Source organism: Dryas octopetala, chromosome 7, assembly GCF_963921425.1.
Source record: "Dryas octopetala chromosome 7, drDryOcto1.1, whole genome shotgun sequence".
Classification (NCBI taxonomy): domain Eukaryota; kingdom Viridiplantae; phylum Streptophyta; class Magnoliopsida; order Rosales; family Rosaceae; genus Dryas; species Dryas octopetala.
The window spans coordinates 20,709,279-20,727,124 of record NC_141372.1 but is presented as its reverse complement, the minus strand read 5'-3'; the positions used below and the strand labels follow the sequence as shown (position 1 = coordinate 20,727,124).

The 17,846-nt window shown below is 38.4% G+C and overlaps 1 protein-coding gene and 1 pseudogene across 1 annotated transcript; one reads left to right on the top strand and one right to left on the bottom strand.

Moving 5' to 3' along the window:
• Positions 1–8,510: 8,510 nt before the first annotated feature.
• LOC147280443 (uncharacterized) lies at positions 8,511–11,566 on the top strand. Its single transcript, XM_086252211.1, has 5 exons — positions 8,511–8,630; positions 8,828–9,365; positions 9,546–9,830; positions 10,162–10,425; positions 10,932–11,566. Exons 1-5 carry the CDS (start codon positions 8,511–8,513, stop codon positions 11,564–11,566), a joined length of 1,842 nt encoding a protein of 613 aa, XP_086108337.1.
• A 2,022-nt stretch (positions 11,567–13,588) lies between these two features.
• On the bottom strand, positions 13,589–14,279 carry LOC147280442 (uncharacterized; annotated as a pseudogene).
• Between the last annotated feature and the right edge of the window lie 3,567 nt (positions 14,280–17,846).

Sequence of the window (17,846 nt, the reverse complement as noted above, 5' to 3'; positions counted from 1 at the left end):
ACAAAGATCTCATTTCAGGTAGGGAGAGCTAATCCACTCAAACTTTATGCTTTAGATATACTTTTATGTATATGTATATGTGCATGTGAATGGATTTGGTGCTGTGTACTCAGTAATGGATTGAATTCGAATAATCTAATTTAATTCATGTTCTTCTTGCAGTAAGATACCAAGTGATTATGCATAAGAGATTACGTGGCCCTAGTTTGATAGTTTCAATGCTTTTCATTTAATTATTGTTGATGGTTGCTCACTTTGTTTAAGTAGATCAACATGTGAAAGCATGTTGATGATTTCAAATCTGGTCTTGATATTGTCAAATAAAGAAGACTGCCAACAAGAGCATGATAACGCCTAGGGTCTGGGAGAAGTGAACCTTCCTCATGCCTTTGCTTTTCGTTTGTATCGAGTGGAGTGGACCGTTTCTTAGAAAGCTTCAGCCCAAATCTTCCAATCAGCTTTTTAGCATAACGCTCTTGTGACAAGAAAATTCCATTTTGCAAATTTTTCACTTAAAAACCAAGAAAATGGTTTAGCTCACCCAAATCCTTCATGTCAAAACGAATAGAAAGTTCTGCCCGTAACTTAGCAACCTCATCCTCATCACTTCCAATTATAATCATATCATCTACATACAAAAGAACCACCATGTGTAAGTTTTCATCCTTTTTAACAAATAAACTTGAATGTAAATCTGAAGTGCAGTAATCACAAAACTTTAAGAATTCAGCAATTTTTTCATACCATGCTCGGAGAGCTTGTTTTTGCCCATAAATAGCTTTCTTGAGCTTGCACACAAAGTCTAGATGAGTTGTTGAAATATAACCTGCTGGTTATGCCATGTAAATATCTTTGTTAAGATCACCATATAGGAAAGCGTTCTTAACATCTAGCTGCCATAATTTCCACTCTTGAGATGCTGCCAAGGAGATTACAACACGAACAAAAGTCATTGCTACGGGACTAAAAGTCTCTTCATAGTCTTCTCCATAGCTTTGGGAGAAACCACGTACACCAATCTGGCCTTGAACCTATCCACACTTCCATCAGCTTTCCTTTTCAACTTATACACCTATTTACAGGTGATGGTGTTCACATGATCCGGTTTAGGAACTAAATCCCAAGTTTCATTTTTCATAAGAGCATGCATCTCTTCATCCATGGCATGCTACTGCTCTTTAACACAAATAGCTTCTTCAAAGTAAGAAGGTTCTCCATCATCAATTGGGCTTGTAAAGAAACAAGAATAAGTGCTTGTAAAATTTTCATCTCTATGATCGCTAAACATAACAAATTGAGCCAAACACCTTGAAGTGTTTTACATTGGTTTTTCTCCAAAAATCAACTCATAAGGAGTCTTCAAATTGTTTGGACTTAGAGGCAGTCGATTAATCGCATACGCTGCATGTAGTGTCCCAAATGAGGACTGCTACAGAGGCATCCGCTCCAAAAACCCCATAATATGATATTACACCTCAGCATCAGTATTCCAAGTTTTATAAGACGAGTTAAGCCTTTTTATGATAAAATATAGGTTGAATGAAAGAATAAAATGTACAGCGGAAAACAGACTTCAAAATATATTTAAAATAAGCCAACCCGGTAAGGTATGAAGTTTTATAAAAATAACCCTAGCACCACATGACACTAGTAACGGTCATGTTTGAGAAACAAAACCCAAAATGGGATACCAACCGACTACTTGAAAGATGTTTCTAATATTACAAACTAGAATAAAAAGATGGATAATTAAACAGGTAGGAAACCCAGCAAAAGAACATGATGAACAACATGTAGAAGACCTGAGGATGCCCAACAAGATATACAAGTGCCTCGCCCAACAGATTAATCAAGATCGTCAACCGGAACGTAATCTACAATCACAAGCAAGTGCAAAACAAAGAACGTAGGAGGTAAGCATAACATACAATCATAGCTTCCCTCGGGGGACCCTGGTTGGGTTTGAAAATAGAATGTAAAATACTTAATAAATATAACAAGTGATAAAACAGTTTGAAATGATTCACCAACAAACCAAAATCAGAGTTTAATCGTTGAAATCTACGAAATCTTTGATGATGCGCATGCAACTTCTTAAAATGTTTATAGGATTCCAAAATATCATACCTGATAATTGATCACTAATGGCCAACTACACTTACCGCATCCACACTTGGTAATGTAGCGAGAGTATCTTTTACTATGGTAGTACCCCTTAAGCTAGCCTCCCTACAAGGACAAATCGACTAACTCATCTGTACTTACTTCTTCCGAAAGTTTAAGAAATCGAAACCCAAGATCATCGTTTTTCGTGACCATTTACTCTCAGATCATCATTAACAATATCAAAACCACATAACAAATGCATACAAAAATGATGCAGAGTTCATAGGCAACAATATTTATTATCATACATATATGCACAAAATAGTCCCAACAGTAAGGGTGTGAGAATTTCCCTACCTAGTGTACAAGCTTAACCTCTATCTACTTCCATAGCACCAATGTCCTTAAATCCTTCTCGAAAAAACTGGAAATCCAAATCTGATAGAATACCAACTTTAGTCAAATGGTAATTTCGACTGAGTTTCGGCATAACCTTCCCTTTCAGTCATGTCTTCCCAGAAAATTCTAGAAACTAGTCTACTAAGACTAATTTTCTGTATTTTCGGGACTTAGCTAGGATTTCTAATTAGGGTCCAATTTTATTTATAACTGTGGAGGTTAACCAATTATAGTCCAACAACATGACTAGGTCACTACGGGGGAGACTGGGGGATCAGTCCCAGTATCATTAAGTTGGCAAAGCAACAGCAGTCGATAATGACCTCGGCATCACGTGTTCGATTACCTTAATAGGGTGACCTCAATTCATTATTGAATTGATTAATTAACGAGTAACTAGTCATACAAGCAAAGTAAATTAATCCAACTTATACTTTATTTGCATGCTTCTTACTAAATCTATTTCATTTTAGTTATAGCAATTCTATAATCCAATTTAATTTATATAATTAATTAATTATGCACTTAAATCCAATTTAGATATGATTAACTAATTTAATAAATCCAACTTAACTAATTAATCATGCATAAAAACCCTAAACCCTAAACCCTAAACCCAATAAGTGGTTTGTCTCAAGAAAGCTTTGGAAGTTTCGCAAAGCTTTAGGTGTGGAGAGAATGAAGGGGGTGGTCCTCTATTTATAGGCTTGTGGGAGTGAGAATTTCTTCTAATCCTTCAATGTGGGACAAAATAGGTGAAAATGGGATGTTTTTAAGGCTAGGAGCGAGTCGGGTCGAGGCGCGGGTCAACGTGTATGAGGAAACGGAGCAGGTTGGACAGATGCAGGTGGGTCAGTTGAACGGATTAGGGGCTAGGAGACACGGCATGTCGTCTGGAGCGTGCAGCTAAGATTCAATGTCGAAGGCGTCATTCCCGCGTCTGTGGTCTGGATCGCGACTGCACGATACGAAAGTGTGTTTAGATGCACTGGATCATGTCGAAGCGCTGGCGCATCTAGGCCATCCAATCCGGTGTGATCGACACTCCAGATTGCGCCACGTTAGCGTCTGAATTTTTTTAAATTTTCTTATTTTTCCAAAATTCTCCAAACTTAAATAAATCACCAAAAATATATTCGAGCTTTGAAAAATCTCTCAAAAATTTCTACGGACTCGTGAAGCTAAGTACTAATTATCTATGGCCTCAAAAAATTATTTTGATTTCCAAAATTTTTGTGGAAAATCAAACTTCTCTAAATAAAATTCCAGAAAATCAAATAATAACCTAAAATAATTCTCCAACTTTGGAAATTCGTAATTCATTCATTCGAACTCCAATTCAGATGAACTAAACGTCGTTATTCTCAGAAAGACGAGCTCTACGCTACAAGGGTCTAACCTTAGTCACTTGGTCTTCAGAAAAATTCGTCAACTTATAGAAATAAACTTAACTAACCGAAAAAACAAAATACTGAAAATTCTAGGGTCTCACACTGTACACATCATACCCTATGTAATGCCCCAAACCTCGGACCCATAAAACACTAAAACATCAAACATTTAAACATGTTTTCTCTTTCTTTTAAGTCATACACAATAACATAAGTAAATACAATTTTACCAAAAACATTTAAACAAAAATATTGTGTAAAAACAATTAAATAAATCTCTCTGAATCCCACTGCCTCATCTTCTCCCCACTGCTTCCTCAGCCTGCTTAACCTGCAAAACACAAACCCTACACCACATTCATGGTGTACCGGGTTATACAACAAACCCGGTAAGCTTGAAAGCTCGTACGAGTGAAATGACTTAATTAACTAACCTCAATAATTTCTTCAATTTCCATACTCAATAAATAATCCATAATAACTTCAAAGCATAAATAATAATTATCCAATCACATAATATTTCATTCACCAATGATTCAAGCATCAAGATAATCCATATTCCTCGTTTTCACATCAATTCCCACCAATAATAATAATAAATCATTTTGGCAAATCAATTGCCTAATTGTCAACTATTAACCTCAACCTCAAGTCATTCACGTCTTAATTGATAACCTCAAGCATAATCACCATCAATTCCACCTTCATGATTCAAGCCTAAACTTTACCAAATCTTAGCAAACAAATGCATACACGGAAGCAAGGCAACAAAACATCTATCTAATTTCACTCACAGTGTAAGCACGTGAAAAGACTGAAATGCCCTTGGACGGCAACACACTTGGATATCAAATCCTGTAGCATGACAACATCAGGAATAAGATTTTCCGAGTCCGCGTACTTGTTAAGACCAGACAACTAATTAAATACAAACGAAAACTCAAATGGCCGCTAAACGACCGAAACGGGATGTAACCACCACACACGGTGGCTGCCCAGCCCCAAAACAAGACAAAAAAATCACCGAATTCTCACCAATTGGAACTAGAAGGGTTCCTGGGACTTCAATTGGACGGAATTGGGTCAAACAACCGGCAGCGGCGGTACAAACCTGGAAATACCCAAAATCAACTCCAATTAATCCTAATTGCACAATATAACCTTCAATTGCACAAAAACAACTCGAATTCAAGTCCAATTTCAAGAAATTCGAAATTGGCATAAACCCTAAAATCGAATTTCCAATTTCTCAAAATTGGACGTGCCCACCTTAGGGAAAGACTACTCATACCTAATGGATCGATTTTGACGACTGGACCGACGGCCAAAAGTCGTCGAAAATGGCCGAAATCGGCGGTGGAAGCCGACGGCTACGTTAGACTTCCCGAGCTCATTGCTCTGTCGTGGAGCATCGTATGGACAAACGGAGACCATGTCTAGACTCGTCGTGGTGAGAGGAAGAAGACCCAATAGGTACGGTGTCCCGTCGTCGCCGAAAAAATGAGATCGCCAGCGAGAGCTTCTCTCGGTCTTCGCGTCGATTCGGTGCGGTAGCGGCTCAGATGGGTGGTCGGCGGCCAGGGGGAGGAAGAGGGGAGGGCGGCAGGGGCGGCAGGGGCGGCGAGGGTGAGAGGTGAGAGAGAGAGAGAGAGAGAGAGAGAGAGAGAGAGAGAGAGAAAAGTCAGATTTTTGGGTTTTAAAACCCCTTTGGTACAAATTACAAGATTGTCCTTTACTTCAAATGCTCGTAACTCTCAAACCATAACTCGGATCGACGCGTGCTACGTGTCTACGAACTCGTGGACTCGAGACCTTCCCAACAAGCCCAAAGTCAAAAACGAAAGCTCAATAATTTTAAAAGTCAACTTTGGGTCAAGCCCAATTTAAAACAAAAATTAAAATAAAAATAAAACCTTTTTAATTTCCAAATAAATTCCCAAAATTCTTAAAATAAATTCTCAAAATATTTAAAATAAAACTTTGAAAAATACGGGGTCTCACACCCTCTGCCCACAAGGCCTTGGTTAAATTTTTGGCATGTAACTAGCTCTTACATGTCTCAGTCAGATGCTTAATCTTCCTCTCAACGACTCCATTTTGATGTGGCGTCTTAGCACAAGAAAATTCTCTTCTTATACCATGCTTTCGGAAAAAAATTGAAGAAATCATCAGAGAAAAATTCCCCACCATTATCAGTTCGCAGCCGCTTAATCTTTAGGCCAAGAACACCTTCCACAGCTTTTTTAAATTCTTGAAACTTAGAGAGAGTATCTAACTTCTTCTTTACAAAATAAACTCATGTGAATCTTAAAAAATTATAAACAAGAATTAGCATATACCGAAAACTGAAAAAGAAGAACTTCTGTTTGGTCCAAATAAATCACCATGAACGCACTCAAGAGGAGCCTTGCTTCTAGATAAAGATTTTTCAAAAGGAAGACGTTGAGACTTTCCAAATTGGCATCCCTCACACACTTCTTTGCTAGGAAAAATGTTCAAATTTGGTAAACCATGAACCAAATTTTTTCGAACCATCACTTTCAGTTTATCCATATTTACGTGCCCCAATCTAGCATGCCATAAAGATACATTCTCACTGCAGCTGACCCTATCAATATATGTTGAGGAAGCAGACAAAACAAATACATTTTTCACCTGCTTACCGGTGTGAAGAATATCAGCCTTTAAAGACTCAACGTTTCTAAGAAACTTAACATCATTTTGCCCAAATAGAACATTATAACCAGCATCCACAGTATTTGCAACTGAAAATAGATTTCTTCATACCCGGAACATGAAAAACATTTTTTAGAGTGATAGAGTCATTACCTCACTCATTGACAATGACAATGTCTTCCTCTTTAACTTGGTCAACAGAGTTATCTGCTGTCACCATTGCTTCATTGCCTTCATATGGTTGTATGAATGAGAACTTAGACTTATCACCCGTCAAATGATGGCCATAACCTGAATCCACAATCCATTCATCTTGAAAACTAATGGATGTCATGGTATTAAGTGTTGAAGTTTCTGCCAAAAAACATTTCCCCTAATTTCCATCATCTTCAGAGGTTCCAGAATTGTGAGAGCCACCCTTTTGTTCAGCAATATTACCTTCGTTCAATTTAACTTGACAAAACTTCTTAATATGGTCGGGCTTTCCACAACGATGGAATTTAAAAACCTTCTTATACTGAGTGGACGATTCCCTATGTGCACCATCTTGCTTTCTAAACTCCTTCTTCTTCTCTTGTCTAAAGTTTTTCTTTCCACCAGTGAAAAGAGCTTCTATTGTGTTGTTTGAGATGGAGACTCTAGCCATTTGACGAGCTAAAGTCTCTTGAGAGGATAAAAGGTTCTCAAATTCCTCCAAATATGGTTGCCAATCCCATCCTTGAATAAAAGTTACAAACGGAGTGTACTCCTTTTTCAATCCACGAACAATATGCCTCTGAACTCGTGCATCTGAGATTGGCTCATGATACATTCATAATATGCATAATTATTATACCACTTTTACCTTTTATTTTGTAATGTTTTTGTGTGAAATTGGTTGTTTGATGTGTTTTGTGAGTTGATATAGGAAATATAACCCAAGGACAAAATTGAAGGAAAAAGATGGAATTTTGGAGCTCTAAAATGTCAAAGATAAAGAAATTGTTTTTACTTGGAGTTTTTGGATGAAACCAGGTGGAGATGAAAGTTGAGAGGTCAAATGACATTGTGTAAAAATCTCAGAGTCATTGGACCAGCCAACTGTTCAGAACGAGCTATTAAAGTCAAGCTCCAGCTCATTTGGGTCTAAAATGATATATCCGAGCAGAGATTTTTAATTTTCAAGAAAAACTGAGAAATTGAGAGGTCACCTTAAGTTGTGTCTACCAATTCGTTCTCCAACATTTGCAACCGACCAATATCCTTTTTTTTGAACAATTTGTCAAGAGTCTCCAAAATTTCATTTGCTGACTTACACTTAATAATATGATAAAAGAGCCCATGAGAAACCGATTTTTTAAGCACAAACTCGGCCTTTGCATTTGTCATTGTCCACTTCTTTAGGGCTTCTGCATTACCTTCACCACGTTCAGGTTTGGTTGTGTTTGAATCACCAACAACATCCCACAACTGTTCACCAACCAAATAGGACTTCATACAAGATCTCCACAGCTTGTAATTTGACTGATTTAACAGCTATATCCCAAGCCCGACGGCTCGACTTGAAGAATCCATTTCTAGGAGCAATATCGATTGATCTCCTTCCCTAAGGGATTTGAAAAAAATACTAGCTACCACCCTTGTAGCTCTGATACCATGAAAAGAAATAGTAGAGACACCAAAGGTTCTCTAGCCCAATATCACATAACCAAAATATGAAGAACAATCAGAATGAAAATAGCATAATAGGAAAAGGCTCCAAGGTAAAACTTTTCTGCTCTAATGAAAAACACAATACAAAAAAAAACCCTAATTTCTACAGCTGCTGCCTCTTCTAGAGAGAAGCGGCTCCAGCCTCTCTTTGTGCTGCTGTTGTGTCTACTTCTTTTTCAAAAACCCTAGCCACAAAAAACTTCCTTCTCGTTCTCTACTCCAGCCTATCAGTCGATTCTCTTCAACATGTTTGCTGGGCAAGACACTATGTTCTGCAGTGGCAAGGCTCTTGCCAATTCTAACAGCAAGCTACCTTCTGCTGTGACAATTCAAGAAACCTCTTCTCTAATCCATATTAAACTGGATGTACTAATTATCGTGTTTGGTCTAAAATTCTGGAAATGCATATTGCTGGCAGGATGTAGAAGGGCTATATTACAGGGAGGAAGGTTGCACCCGTAGAGACTGATCCAGGCTACGATGAATGGGAAGGGCAAGATGCCCTAGTTAAGTTATGGCTCATCAACTCCATGACTCTTAATCTTATGTCACACTTTGTGTAGTGTGGAAAGGCAAAGGATGTATGGGATGCTGCTAAGAGGAGCTATCTTGATGCTTCTAACTCTTCTCAGGTTTATGAACTAATGAAGAAAGCCTTTCAATTGCGTCAGGGTGGCCGGCCTCTCATCGAGTACTACAACGAGCTGAACTCCATTTTTATGGAGCTTGATTATCAGAGGCCTAATGATATGGACTGCCAAGCCGATGTGGAGAAACAGAAAAGGCACTTGGCTGAGGATCATGTTTACATGTTTCTTGCAAGACTTGATCACAATTTGGATCACGTCAGCGGTCGTGTCCTCGCTACCTCTCCTTTACCAAGCCTAGAAGAAACGTACTCCATGGTTCACCGAGAAGTGCATAGACAGGTTACCATAGGTACTGAAGATCGTTTTGAGGCTTCAGCCCTGGCAGTTCAGAAAAGTAGCTCTCAGTCGGCCCATTTTCCTGCTCATTCTGGTTCTTTTGATCTTCCTACTCGCCGTTGCACTGACTGCAATAGTACCAGGCATACAGTCGATGTTTGCTGGAAGAAGCATGGTTATCCCGAGTAGTATAAGCTTAAGCAAGCTAAGAGAAAAAACAGGAAACCTTCTCAGGCTGCTCTTGTTGACACATCTTCATATTCTGCTTCTCATGTCTCTCGAGTGTCTTCTCAAGGAGGTAATTCTGGTTTGGCCTTTATTTCTTCTGATAATTACACTTGAGTTATTGATTCAGGAGCAATTGATCATATGACTAGAAACTCTTCCTTGTTTGATTCTCTAATGTCTTCGCCTGTTAAGTCTGTTCAGGTTGATGATGAGACTCTCATGCCGTTTACAGGGGCCAGGACTGTCTCCCTTTCTCCCACACTCTCCATGTCTTTTGTCTTACTTGCTCCTAATCTCTCTAATAGTCTTCTTTCCATTAGCCAGATTACCAAACATCTTAGTTGTTCTGTAACCTTTTATTCTGCTCATTGTGAGTTTCAGGATAATCTCATAAAGATGACGATTGGTGCTGGTAAGGAGAGATGAGGTCTTTACTACTTGGAAGGGGCCAGTGCATTGCAATCCAAGTCTAGTCTTGGTTTTCAAGTAGAAAGAGGGTCGTCGAACAGGGAGAAGATTCTTTTATGGCATTGTCGTTTGAGACATCCTTCTTTTGCCTATTTAGAATGTTTTATTTCCTAAGTTGTTTTGCCATATTCATGTTTCTAGTTTACGGTGTGAACAATGCATTTATGCTAAAAACCATCGTGTTCCTTTTAAAGTCAGTTTCAATAAAAGATTAATTCTTTTTTCATGTGTTTATATTGATGTTTGGGGTCCTTTCTCTACCTCTTCTGCTTCAGGGCATAAATACTTTGTGTCTTTTATTGATGACGACACTCGGGTGAGTTGGGTATATGTGTTGAAGTCTAAGAGTGATGTTATACATGTTATTCCTCAGTTTTATAAGATGATTGTCACACAGTTTCATACTCAAGTTCAGGTTTTTCATTCTGACAATGGTCATGAGTTTGTTAATCAGTCTCTTTCTAATTTCTTTAAACAACATGGCATTCTCCACCAAACAATGTGTGCCTATACGCCACAACAGAACGGCATAGTAGAACGTAAGAATCGCTATCTCCTTGAGGTGGCCCGACCTTATGTTTTACTATGCATGTTCCTAAACGTTTCTGGGCTGAGGCTGTCATGACCGCTGTCTTTCTTATCAACCGAATGTCTGCCCGTATCCTTGACTATCAACCTTCGTTGATGATGTTATCACGATTTCACTCTATCCCTTCTACTCTCAATCTTTGCCTTAAGGTTTTTGGTTATGTGTGTTATGTCCATGTTCACTCTCTTCATAGGGACAAGCTTGATCCTCGTGCCCTTCGGTGTGTCTTCCTTGGTTACTCTAATTCCCATAAAGGATATAAATGTTTTCATCCTCTTACGGGTAAATACTATGTGTCTATGGATGTTTAGTTTTGTGAATGAGTGTCTTATTTTTCTGAGGTTGTATCTATGGTTCCTTTTCAGGGGGGAGATTAGTAGTAAGGAAGGGAGATTAGTAGTAAGGAAGAGGAACGGTTATAGTTGGAAGAAAAGAGATTATGGATTTCGGGTAAAGGGGAGGATTCAGCTGCTTTGGGTGAGGGGGAGATTTCTAATGCTCCTGATCCTGTAGACGCTGAATCCGAACCTAAAGAAAGTGGGGGTAAAAGACCAGCTCGGTTGTTCCAGAAATGTTATACAAGAAGGAACAAGGATGCTACTGATGTACCTCTTTCTAATTCCAGTACTCCTCTTGATGATACTACCATGCCATTGAATGACTCTTCCAAGATTGATCCTGAGGTACATGTCTCTTCTCCTATAGCTTCAGTTATTGATTCGGATTCTAACCCTGTAGTCTTAGATCTTGTACCTTCGGACTCTACTGACTTGAATCCACAAGTCGGTGGTCAGGATAGGAGATATCCCCTTCGTGATCGTAAAGAGCCCGATGGGTTGGGTTTCTCCAAATCTTCGTCTAATGTCATTTATCCTATGTTTGATTTTGTCTATTATCATCGTCTGTCTAAGTCTCACTTAGCTTTTGCCCTTCAGTTGTCTTCTGTGTCTATTCCTAGTCATTTTCAAGAAGCTTTTGGAGATCCCAAATGGAAGTCTGCTATGGTAGAAGAAATGAAGGCTCTCCAAAAGAACTCTACTTGGGACATAGTCGAGTTACCTCAGGAAAAGAAGACAGTGGGGTGTAAATGAGTGTTTACGGTGAAGTATAAGTCAGACGAGACGGTTGACAGGTACAAGGCTAAACTGGTAGCCAAGGGTTACACCCAAACTTATGGGATTGACTATTGAGAGACCTTTGCTCATGTGGCCAAGATGAATGATGTTAGGATCATACTCTCTCTTGCAGTTAATCTGGACTGGCCGTTACGACAGTTTGATGTGAAGAATGCCTTTCTTCATGGTAATCTGGTAAAGGAGGTGTATATGGATCCTCTTCCAGGATTTACACCAAAAGGAGGTAAAGTATGCAAGCTGGAGAAGGCATTGTATGAACTGAAGCAATCGCCGAGGGCTTGGTTTGGCAGGTTTAGCAACTCAATGAAGGAGTATGGTTTTAAGCAAGCTTTCACAGATCACACCCTGTTCTATAAAAGGGATGGTGATAGCATTATCGTGCTTATTATTTATGTTGATGACATGATTGTTACAGGCAGTGACATAAGTGAGATAGATAAGCTTCAGAACTATTTGGCTAAGGAATTTGAAATGAAAGACTTGGGAGTTCTAAAATACTTCTTGGGCATCGAAGTATCTCGGTCCAAGCAAGAAATTTTTCTCTCTCAACGGAAGTACGTATTAGATCTCTTAGCTGAGACTGGTAACTTTGCCTCCGAACTTGTGGATACTCCTATTCAGGTGAACCATGGTCTGGCTATCTACCCTGATCAGGTTCCAACGAATAAGGAGAAGTATCAGAGGTTAGTAGGGAAGTTGATTTATCTATCTCATACTAGGCCTAACATATCGTATGCAGTTAGTATTGTGAGTCAATTCATACATAATCCGAGTGACCGACACATAGGTGCAGTGAATTGTGTTTTGGCTGATCTGAAGTCCTCTCCAGGTAAAGGTGTTATGTTCTCCAGGCATGGTCACTTAGATATTGTGGGATATACTGATTCTGACTTTGCGGGATCCAAATTGGATATAAAGTCTACTTCAGGGTATGTGTCGTTTGTTGGAGGCAACTTGGTGACTTGGAGGAGTAAGAAACATAATGTGGTATCACTATCTAGTGCAGAAGTGGAAGAAACAGAATGTGGTATCACTATCTAGTGCATAAGTGGAATACCGTGCTTTTCATCATGCGACTACTGAGCTTACTTGGCTTAAAATTTTCTTGGATGAACTCGGGTATGGTCCTCAAAAATTGATGATACTCTTTTGTGATAACACGGCAACTATTGAGATTGCTAATAATCCAGTGCAGCATGATCGAACCAAGCACATTGAACTTGACAGAAACTACATCAAGGATAATCTAGATACTGGTGTGATTGAGGTTTCTTATATTAGGAGTGCAGATCAGCTGGCTGATATGAAGACTCATGTCATTACTAGTGGTCCTTTCCATACATCGCTATCCAAGTTAGGCATGTGCGATATCTATGCACCAACTTAAGGGAGAGAGTTAGCGTGTATTAGCTGTAATTATTAATTAGTTGTCAATTAGTTAGCTGTATAGTTGACCTACCATATTTGGTATTGTATACCTGTATAAGTATATTTTTTTTAGATGTATGAAATTTCATTCATCCTAATTAGCAATTATCTCTAAATAAAAACTGAAAATATAGAAATTGAACTAAAAAACTTAATCAATATTATGAATTCCTCCCCTAATAAGGTGATCAATCCTCCCATTAGGGTCTTTAAAGAAATCTGACATATCCAAGTGGGATATATCCACTGGTCCATCATAATCAAAAAGATTTGCCTATTTTTCTTTTCCTTTTTCCATTGATGCTTGATAAAGATCAGCAAGATGTTTGCCAGTGCGGCAAACACGCGCTCAATGTCCTTTCATTCCACACCGATCACAAATATCATCATTCTTTTTAGATGTCCTATTGAATGAACGTCTACCTCTTTCTTGTTCCCACCATTGTTATTCCTTTGACGGTGGTATGGTGCAAATCGGTTATTGGAGAAACGATTATAGCCATCACGATTCCATTTGTTATTTCGGCCACGGCCACGATTATCATTATCTTAATTACGACCTTTCCCATTATTACGCTCATGATTGTTTGCCTGGCTATTTGCATGGTTTGTTTCAAGAATGGGGGCAGAGTTGGCATTCACCTCAAGAATCGGATTAGAGCCAGTTGGGTGAGATTGATGATTTTTCATCAATAGTTCACTATTTTGCTCGGCCACTAGGAGGCATGCAATCAATTCAAAATATTTTTGGAATCTGAGCTCACGATATTGTTGTTGCAAGACCACATTAGAGGCATGGAATGTTGAGAAAACTCTCTCTAGCATGTCCTCTTTAGTCACTCTATCCCTACACAATCTTAATTGAGAGATAATTTTGAACATTGCTGAATTAATTGTATTCACTGACTGTTTTAAAATCCTGCAATCGCAGGTGCATCCAATCATGGCATGCCTTTGGGAGGATGACAATCTTTTGGTGGTCATATCTTTCCTTTAAGTTGGTCCAAAGGACGAAAGGATCTTCCTCAATGAGGTATTCATTTTTCAGCCCTTCGTCAAGATGATGGCGAAGAAAAATCATAACTTTTGCACGATCTTGCAAAGATGCTTCATTGTTCTCTTGGATTGTATCTCCAAGGCCCTCAGAGGTGAGATGGATTTTGGCATCAAGAATCCATGAGAGATATTTTTTGCCAATGACATCAAGAGTCACGAACTCAAGCTTTGTGAGGTTTGACATTGTTTCGGACACTACATAACAAAAGAATAGTGTTTTAGGATCCATAATAATGTGTAATGTGAACATTTTAGTTCATGCAATTGGGATCCAATAAGCTTAATTTCAGCTTTGAAATATGTAGGTCCATGGGAACTTTTGGTTCCAAAATCATAGGGAACAATAGGTCATTGATATATTGCATAAGAGGCACCTTTGGCACTCACTTATTTAGGATTAAGGAACTTCAGACCTCTCAATCAATTCTAGGATCATGGAATATTTAATGCAGATCAATTTGGTGATAAAGATCACATATTTGAAGCAAATATTGGATAATAATACAAATATGTACAGATAAGAAAATATAAAAGATATAACACATACATACAATTTTGAATATAGACAAACTATTGGAAGATTACGTACAGGTTAGGTTGTAGTTACCACCTTACCTAGTTGTTAAGGTTGTGGTTAGCACCTTACCTAAAGTTGATGTAATAGTTTGTTTTTCTTTTCAATCACTCATAGTGTTGTAGGGTATAGGTTAAAGTATGGAGAGGGTTGTTGTTGTTGTCAGTTCTCTCCTTCCTTTCTTCCATCTATATATACTTAGTTATTGTAAACTCAAGAGATAAGATCAATATACAATCTTTTATTAAAATTCAACATGGTATCAAAGCAGGAACTTTAATCGGCTTGTCTCTTTGTTTTTTCCTACACTCTACACAAGAATGGCATAAGACAATCCATTCAATTTGGAGGTTGAGAGCTCCCTTGCTCCTTCTTCTTCAAGTGTCCCTGAGGTTGATGTCAACCCAAATCAGCGGCTTTGCTCTGTTTTGTTGAATGAAGTCAACTATCTTCCTTGGTCAAGAGCTGTTACTCTTGCTCTTGAAGGAAAATCCAAACTTGGATTTATCAATGGGAACATACAGGTTCCTGAAATCTCTTTTCCTGCATATGAAGCTTAGCTGTGCAAGGATCAACTAGTTATATCATGGCTCCTCAATTCCATGGAGCCTAAGGTTGCTGAAATTAATTTTTAGTTTCTCTGAGTATTCCTTGCATCTATGTGGAATGAGCTGGATATATATCGACCACATACTACTAATGTTGCTGTGTTACTAAAAAAAGCTGAAGAAGACAAGATTCTTCAGTTGTTAGCAAGCTTAGGTTCAGAATATGAAGATCTTCGCAGTCACATCTTAATGAATAATGAGCTTCCATCCTTTGCCAATGTTTGCACCACCATTCAACAAGAAGAAGCTAGTCTATATAAAGGTAATGAATGTAGAGACAAAGGCAATTAGTATGTCTGAATCTAGAGCTTATGTGTCCAACTATAAGTAGGCTGAAGAGAAAATTTACAAGGGCAAGAGGCCAGACTTGAAATGCACTTATTGCAACAATATTGGGCATGTGAGAGATCGATGTTGGATTTTACATCTTGAATTAAAACCAAAGTTTGAAAAAGATCATAAGACTTCGAAAGATCATAAGGGTTCCCAGAAAGGTCCACAGAATCACCATCACAAAGCAAACTATGCAGCTGCTACCTCTACTGATGGGTTGTTGAATTTCTCTGCAAATCCAACTGCCCTGATTAATGAATTTGTAGCCTATCTCCAGAAAAAGAAAGGAAGTGATGAATGTGAAGATATGACTGGTCCAACTGCATTGCTTGGCAAGTTTGCAGGATTCCTAACAGAAGCTGATGGTTTATCTCATGAAGAGATTCCAAGTATCTTAAATGCTTTTTCAACTGCTTTTAATGTTATTCTTGTGCATGATTTTTGGATTATAGATTCAGGTGCCACTGATCACATGACAAACCAAACTACAAACTTGTATGATTTTGAAAAATTGTCAAACCTTCTCAAGTGTCTATTGCCAATGGTAAAGGTGCTCTAGTTTTGGGTAGAGGGAACATAAAATTAATCTCAGAAAACGTTGAGTCCATGGCCTTATATGTTCCATCCTTTCCTCTTCAACTGTTGTCTGTTGGAAGAATTACCAACTCCCTAAATTGCCTTGCAATCTTCTTTCCTCATTATGTTATTTTTCAAGATCTAGTCACCAAGAAGCTGATTGGTGAAGGGAAACTTGAATGGATTGTATTATCTATCAAAGGATTTTAAAATTCCCAAGGGATTTCAAGCCAATGCCAGTCTAGCTCAAGACCAACATTTGTGGCATCAACGTCTAGCACATCCCTTAGAATCTGTTTTGTCCACCTTGTTTCCCAATTTATGTAAAACACCTCTCAAATGTGAAACTTGTCACTTGTCAAAATTTGCTAGATTGCCTTTTAATTCCTCCTTGTCTAGAGCTAGTAAGCTTTTTGAAATTGTACACTCTGATGTTTGGGGTCTAGCACCTCTTAAATCCTTTGATGGCTATAAGTATTTTGTTACTTTTGTTGATGATTGTTCTAGAATCACTTGGTTGTATCTCTTGAAATTCAAAAGTGAAGTTGTGAATGTTTTCAAAGATTTTCATAATCTTGTCATAAATCAGTTTTCTTCACAAATTCAAACCTTAAGATCAAATAATGGCACTGAATACATGTCCATTATCATGTCAAAATACTTGAGCACACATGGCATTATGCATCAAACAAGTTGTGTTGGAACACCCCAACAAAATGGGGTAGCTGAAAGAAAGAATAGAGACCTACTTGAAAAAACAAGAGCACTGATGTATCAAATGAATGTTCCAAAAAACTTTTGGTCCCAAGGAATGCTCATTGCAACCTATCTAATGAACAGGTTGCCTAGTAGGGTTTTAGACTCAAAATCACCTTATGAAGTTATGAAAGGTAGAAAACTCGATCTGTCACACCTAAGAGTGTTTGGATTGTACATGCTTTGTTCACATACAATCACCTCATCGAGATAAGCTAGATCTGAGGGCTGTTAAATGTGTTTTCTTGGGGTACTCTTCTACTCAAAAAGGGTACAAATGCTATAGTCCCAGTACTAAGAAGCTTTTTGTGTCAAGAGATGTTAAGTTTGAGGAAAAAAAAACCTATTTCAATAAGCCATCAGAGATATCTAGTCAGGGGGAGAATTTTCTTGAATTCTTTCCCTTGCCAAACCCAACAGCAAGCATAGATTGCACCTCTTCAGTACCTCTCAACCTTGATATGCCAGTTCCTGCACACGATAATGTGATCACTGAAGAAGAAGTTGAAGTCTCAAAGGATCAAGTAAATTCCATTAATGTTGTGCAAACATCAATAGATGCTGCTGAATCCTCCTCCTTGACTCCAGCTCAACCTCGAAGAAATCCATCTCTTGATCGTCGTCCACCATTAAGGCCGTAGGATTATGTTACCTCTATTGCAAGGTATCCAGTCAATAACTTCATAAACTATCACAAAGTCTTATCATCTTATGCTGCTTTCCTCAGTAAGATATCCAGTGAGAGTAAGCCAAGAAGTTTTCAAGAGGCTAATCTAGCTTCAAGCTGTGTGGAGGAAAGCAATGGAAGAAGAACTGCAAGCTTTAGATGATAATAAAACATGGAGCGTGGTCAATCTTCCAAAAGGAAAAAAGGTGGTAGGCAGCAGGTGGATTTATAAGACAA

Excerpts from the sequence above, each read along its gene's own strand:
- LOC147280443 (XM_086252211.1), top strand. The coding sequence starts at position 8,511 with ATGTTTGCTGGGCAAGACACTATGTTCTGCAGTGGCAAGGCTCTTGCC. Across the intron at positions 8,631-8,827 it reads TAATCCATATTAAACTGGAT|TGTGGAAAGGCAAAGGATGT; the intron begins GTACTAATTATC and ends CACTTTGTGTAG. Across the intron at positions 9,366-9,545 it reads TGTTTGCTGGAAGAAGCATG|GAGCAATTGATCATATGACT; the intron begins GTTATCCCGAGT and ends TTATTGATTCAG.